The sequence below is a fragment of the Canis lupus genome, chromosome 2 (assembly GCF_003254725.2).
Source record: "Canis lupus dingo isolate Sandy chromosome 2, ASM325472v2, whole genome shotgun sequence".
In the NCBI taxonomy this organism is placed as follows: Eukaryota; Metazoa; Chordata; class Mammalia; order Carnivora; family Canidae; genus Canis; species Canis lupus.
This window is the reverse complement of record NC_064244.1, coordinates 54,815,963-54,822,272: the sequence shown is the minus strand read 5'-3', so window position 1 is coordinate 54,822,272 and position 6,310 is coordinate 54,815,963. Positions and strand designations below refer to the sequence as shown.

The 6,310-nt window shown below is 57.5% G+C and overlaps 1 protein-coding gene across 1 annotated transcript; it reads right to left on the bottom strand.

The window, feature by feature from the left end:
• Positions 1 to 4,657: 4,657 nt before the first annotated feature.
• Positions 4,658 to 5,623, bottom strand: LOC125753331 (uncharacterized). The gene has a single exon (XM_049099325.1). It carries the CDS (start codon positions 5,621 to 5,623, stop codon positions 4,658 to 4,660), a length of 966 nt encoding a protein of 321 aa, XP_048955282.1.
• Positions 5,624 to 6,310: the final 687 nt, after the last annotated feature.

The window sequence follows — 6,310 nt, the reverse complement described above, 5'->3', positions numbered from 1 at the left end:
CAGGTGTTTACTCAGCACTTATATATAGTCTTGCAACCCGTCATTATGGAGGACAAGAGCTCAAGGGTTTTAATTGCTGCCTGCGAGGGAACGTCACCGTTCCCTGCAGTTGCTTTCTGGCCAGCCCCTGTGAACGCTAATTTGAGATCTAAGGCGAAATGAGAAGGAAGGAAGGTCTAATAAAAGCTTTTTATTTGTAGATTGGAATTAAGTACTCCGTGCCCAGACTGTTGGCTTTCTCTTGACTCTAGGGTTGCCGCTTTAACGCTTCAACGAGCAGAAAATTGGAGAGTAAGAGCGTCAATCACTGGGTCCTGCCAAGCGACACCCCCTCAAACCTAAGCGAAATGTGATATTTTGCTTGCTCCGAACAACTCCAAAACCATCTCAGCTCCATCCACGCCGGGGGTTGGAGGAAGCTGCAGTGTGTTTGGTTCCCGGTAACGTTATGTCACCAGAGCATCTACCCGTCCGCGTGATTCCTTAACGCAGAATTTCTACAAAGGATCATCCTCATCCCAGGTGGCCAAACAGCCCCAAACAGCAAACTGCAGGGCAGGACAGACATCGGGTCACTGTTGTGGGGGAGGGGAGAGCAGTGACCAGACAGCATTGAGCTTCAGCCAGGGAATTAGTGAGGTGCAAATTGCATGGTGCTGGCTGCAGGGCAAGAGGAAGATTGCTGGCCGCTGCCTGGAGAGAGAGAGAAATAGCAGGGCGGTATTTCGGGGCCTGGCAACCGTGGCCGCTGGGCATGCTCCTCATTGCCTTTAAACACACCCCTAACAACAACAACAACAAGTTTTTATTGACGTACAATGTACACGCAGGAAAGTGCACAGATCATGAAGCTCGGTGAACTCTTGTAACCCTGGCGGGTGGCCTGCATCCTAGCCAAGACAGAGAACACCCCCTTCCGTCCCCTTCCACCACCTCCCCCCATGCTGCCCCAAGGGGAGCTGCTCTTCCCATCCGGCCTTGTCTCTTAAGTGTAAACCAAGTGGCAACTGAGGAAAACACCACGTGGTAGAGGGGGTCCAGATTCCTGCCCCGTTGCCACAGGCCCAGGTCCATGCGAGCTCGGCAGCCCCCTGGGTCTCGACAGGGTCAGACCAGGAGAGGAAGGAGGGCAGGGCCTGGACAAGAGGAGACCTGAAGACTCCAAGGGGCGGCAAGGAGGAGAAGAGAATGCAGGCTGCCCCCCCACTCCCCCTTCCCCACCGGCTGGCCGGGCTCTGCCGCTACGAAGGTGAGGTGGCAGCGTCCTGGTGGCCCTGGATGGCGTCGGCCCCTCACACTGCGCTTCTGCTGCTGCCGCTCTGCTTGTGTCTTTGTGGGGTTTCTCTCCCAGGAGGCTCTCCCAGTTGCCTTACGGTGGTGGACCGTGCTGGGGAGTGTCAGGCGGCGGAGTCGGGCCTCCACAGCCGGTTGCGGCTTCCACACTGATTCCTGTGGCCTCGAGTCACGAGTCACGGCTGGAACTGCTGCATTTGCCACCTGGCGGTGGCCGACTCTACTTAGACACTGTTTCTGAGGAGAACCAAGCCCATCTGAAGTGGGTTGTGCCCTCGGCCCGGAGCGTGTGTGCAGCCTGCCCGGCACACGGTGCTTGGGGTGCTGCTGTCGGGCTTCCCACCCGTGAGACATTTCGACCTGGGCATCAAGATTAACAGCTCGGTTCTCTCCGCTGTTCTCAGTGGAGAGTGAGGCTCCCCTTCCACCGCCAAGGAGATCTGCTGCCGCGCTCACCGCGCCCTTGGCTTGGGGACAAGAAGTTGCCTGGTCTCTCTCGGCTCAGCCCCAGAATCTTCTAGGTGCTCTGCAGGCCAGCTTCCCCCACCCTCACCTCTTCTTGCTCAGGCCACCGTGGCCTTCTCAGAGGTCAAGTCCAACGAAGACTTTCCGGTCCTGATCTTAGATGAGCTCAGTGTGCTGTTGACCTCTCTGTCCACCATGACCTTCTCTTCTCTCTTCAGGCCTCCAGGTTTTTCTCCTGCTTCGCACCTTCCTCCAGTTTACTCTCTCTGATACTATCCTCTCCCACATCTCTCGTTACTACTCTGACTTCCTGAGGTGTTGTCCTCAGCTCTTTCAGACTCTGCACCCTTTTCCTGAGCAATCCCGCACACCTGTGGCTTCAGCTTTAGCTCCAGATCTCCAGCTAGGTTTGTTTCCTTTTTTTTTTTTTTTTTTAAGATTGTATTTATTTATCCATGAGAGACACAGAGAGAGAGAGGCAGAGACACAGGCAGAGGGAGAAGCAGGATCCATGCAGGGAGCCCGACGTGGGACTCGATCCTGGTACCCCAGGGTCACGCCCTGGGTCAAAGGCAGGTGCTCAACGGCTGAGCCACCCAGGTGCCCCCAGACTTGATTCCTTAGAGCTCCAGGCTGACTGTTGGCCTCCCCATGGACGCTCTATAAACATCCATAGCAAATGCCCTGGCTGCACATTAGAATCATGGTTGCTTTTTAAAAATGTATCCGTGTATGAACTTAACCATTTTAGCTATTGATTTAGTTGATCTGACTGAGATCTGGACGTGCTTGTTCTAAAACCTCCCCAGGTGAGTCTGACGAGCCGCCAGGAACTAGGACATTGAGGTGCAAGGCACACGTGTGTAGATAGCTGGAGTGCTAGGGACAAGAATCCTTTGGTGTCTCCATCCTGGGCCTTCCTCCGGGAACATAGATTACATCTCTGGCCTTCAGACTTCTCAAAGATCTTTATAGGCATTGACCGATGAATCTGTGGCCCCACCGAGAATTAGAAGTGATCCTTGGGCTCTAGGTAAAAAATAAAACTGAGGCTGAGAGAAAGGACTGATTCGGAAGACTGGTTCTCCACTCCTCTACCCCTTTCTCCGCACAAAACCTCTGTGACCCTGCTCGAATTCTGGGGCAGATTTTGGTGTTTTTGAGGCCTCAAGCTCAGTGTGCCGTCCTGCCAATGCCCTGAGGTTCTCTGACTGCAGAATGACCAAGAAGACGAGAGCAGAGGGGCTCCCAGGAGACATGTTTCCAGGACTAGTACCAGTAACCACTAGAGGAGTCAGAAACACCCTGAGCCTCTTTTGGTTTCCCTAATCATAATGGGGGTAGCAACTTTTACTGTTGGAGAAGGTGTGAAAGCAAATGAGAGAGAGTGAGGATGCTAAAATATGGTCATTTGGCTTCTAATGCAACCCAGAATGAAAGTGTATGTGCAAGAAGCAACTTTATTATCTTTTTTTTTTTCAAGATTTTTACAATTTATTCATGAGACACAGAGGGAGACAGCAGAGACACAGACACAGGGAGAAGCAGGCTCCAGACTCCATCCCAGGACCCCGGGGTCACGGTCTGAGCCAAAGGCAGACGCTCAACCACTGAGCCCCCAGGTGCCCCTGGAAGCAGCTTTAGAGCTAAATGTGTCCAACCACTGCATTTTGCAGGAGAGGAAATGGAGGTCCAGCAGTTAAGGGATTTGCCCGAGGTAACACTGCCAGCCAGGTGTCAGGTTTTATATTTCAGTGCCCGTTTCCCTCCAGGCTTCCCTAGGAGCCCCCGCGGCACTCAGGTGCCTGGGGTTGACCCTTCACATATCATCTTTCCACACAGAGCACTCGGTGGCCCAGGGTCCTTTGGGAACCTCCATTTCCTGAAGAACACCAAAGCTATTCTTGGCCCTTTCTCCCCACCCTACTTCCCTCTCAGCTTGAAGTCCTAAATATAGGCGGTCTGCCTGAGGCTTCGGAAATGTCCATGGCCTGCCTTCCTCTAGGAGCTATGATCTAGGGTATCTCCCAGTGGGGTAAAGTTTGGGGGTGCGGAGGAGGGGTTAAAGTCAGGAGGGACTCACCCCAAAGAGGCTGGATCCCTGCTGTCCGGCGGCAGAGTAACTTGTGCTTGACTCTGCGCTGACCTTGGACCAGATACAGATTCTTTTTGAGCCTCAGCTTTCCTACCTACGAAGTGGGAAGCATCACGTGTGTACCTTGCAGGGTTGTTGTGAGAATTAGATGAGGCACTTTCCCTAAAGCGGCAGCTCTCGGATGGGACTGCGCCGTGGAACTCCCTGGGGAGCTTAGAACCCACACAGACATTGGTGGCCGGGCCCTACTCCTGGTAATTGTGAATGAATTGCTCCAGGTATCTGGATTTTTAGAATCCCGCCAAACAGTGCCAACTGTGCAGCCAAGATGGGAAACGAGGCTGGCTGTAAAGGGCTCAGCACGGCACCGAGCAGGAGATGGTTGGCTTTTCATAGGAGTTCCAGAATGGCAGGAATTCAAATCTCCCTTCCCCACTCAACCCTCGGAGCAGCCTTGAGGGAGGACCTACTTTCTTCTGCATTTTCCAGGAAGGATCTTCCTCCCTCCCCCATCCCCAGTTCTGCCCAGAAACCCCATCCTGAGCTTACCTGAAACACTGGGCTGGTGACCTGTGGCCCTGAGAGGTCACTGGGGAAGGGAAAGGCACTGTGACCTCAGGTGACTGTGCACAGACGCGTTCCAGGCACCTCCCGGTGTCCACCCAGAAAGGCTGTTGGACCCCTCAGTGCCTTCCTCCTATAACCAGGGGACCCCCTGTAGAGCGTCCCCGGAGGACCCGGGCATCCGCTCAGCGGCTAAGGACAGGTCTTCTCCAAGCAGCATAACTTCTGTCTTGAAAATTATTAGCTGTGAGGAGGAAATGACCCAACGCCGGGCCGCAGAGCCCGAGGCCAGGGAGTCGTGGTCAGGGGCGTGGGTGGAGCGGCCGGCAGCTCGCTGACGCGCGGGAGGCCGGGCAGGCGGGCGCGACCCTCCCCGCGGGCTTCCCCGGGTCGCAGACGAAGTCTAACCGCCCGCTCCGGGCCTCCAGCCCCTGGGCCGCGCCCCCGCTCGAGATGGAACCCGCGGGTGGGAAGCTGGGAAGCCGACGCCACCAAGTGCGGGTCTGGCTGCGCCCTGGGGCGGGAGCGCTGGAGGGTCCAGGAGGGGTCGCTGGGGGTCGCGGGCGGGTCCTGGTGGAGGTCGCCAGCGGAGTCCGTGAGGGGTCGCTGGGGGTCGCTGGGGGTCGCGGGCGGGTCCGGGGGGCGGGTGGTCGCCAGCGGAGTCCGGGAGGGGTCGCTGGGGGTCGCCAGCGGGATGGGGGGTCGCTGGGGGTCTCGGGCTGGCAGGCGGGGCAGGCGGGGCCGGCGGGGCCGGCGGGCGGGGTCCGGGGCGAGCAGGGACAGCCCCCCCCGCCCGAGCGAGGGCCCCCGGGCGCCCCGCCTGCTGTCCGCGGCCCCTGGGCTCGTGTCCAGTGGAGCTGGGGCCCGGGCGGCGCGGGATGCAGGGCGCGGCCCCTCCTCGAGGTTCCTGGGCCGCGTCTCTGCGGAAACCAGCGCGGAGGGGCGGCGGCGCCCGACCGGGCTCAGCAGCTCTGGGTTCTCGCCCCGAGGCGGGGCGGGGGTCCCAGCGCCATTCACCGCCCGCGGAGGGGGGGGGGAGGGCACCGACCGTGGGGGGGGGGGGTGCGCGGTCCCTGCTCGCTGCCACGGGGGTTCCAGCCTCGGCTCCCGGTGGGAACCTCTGACTGCCTCAGTTTCCCCGAGCCCGGCACCTCTGTAGGTGCCGCAGGTGGGCCAGGGCTGCAGTCTGCGCTCGGGTCTCCGCATGGCCACCGGGGCGTGCTCCCGTGTGCCCCCCCCTCAGGTGTAACACGGGGATGGCGCTCCCGCCCCACGGGGCTGTAAGAGGAACGAGTGCAAAACACCACAGTGCTGGGCACGTAATAAGCCCCGGTGAGTATCTGACATTATTAATAAAGTGGGGACCATGGTCAAGGTCGCTCTTCTGTCCAGTCCAGTCCACTGCATGCTCTATAAAGGGGAGAACGGGGTAGGTCGCAGGTGTTAAGTGGCAGGTAAATAACACGTGTAGGTGCTGCTGTTACTCCCAGGGAATCAGATTTTTCTTCTACTTCTTAAAATTTAAATATCGTGCCCTGCTCACATGTTCATGGGGGTTAGGGACCCTGCACATTGGCCCCACGGGCTCCAGATAAAATGGCCACTGAAATCGGGCCCGGTGGTAATTTCCTTGGGTGTTTTGAAAAGGGCTTGTCAAGGTTGCCAGGCCAGCACCGCCTTTGGTTGGCAAGAGGGCAGGGGGCAGCTAGAGCCCCGGCTTAGTAAAGCAAGAAATAAACAGCTCCACAGTAGGACTCTTCGGGTGAACTATTTTATTTCTCTTTTGTGTTTGTTCTCACTCGTTGATGGTCTGCTGCAGACTAATGCGATGCTGATGTGTCTTAATATTAATGGTTTGGAGCTGGAGACCGCCGTTCTCACGCCACTGTCGCG

What these genes read in the sequence shown, in the direction of transcription:
- LOC125753331 (XM_049099325.1), bottom strand. Translation starts at nt 5,623, where the DNA reads ATGCGGAGACCCGAGCGCAGACTGCAGCCCTGGCCCACCTGCGGCACC.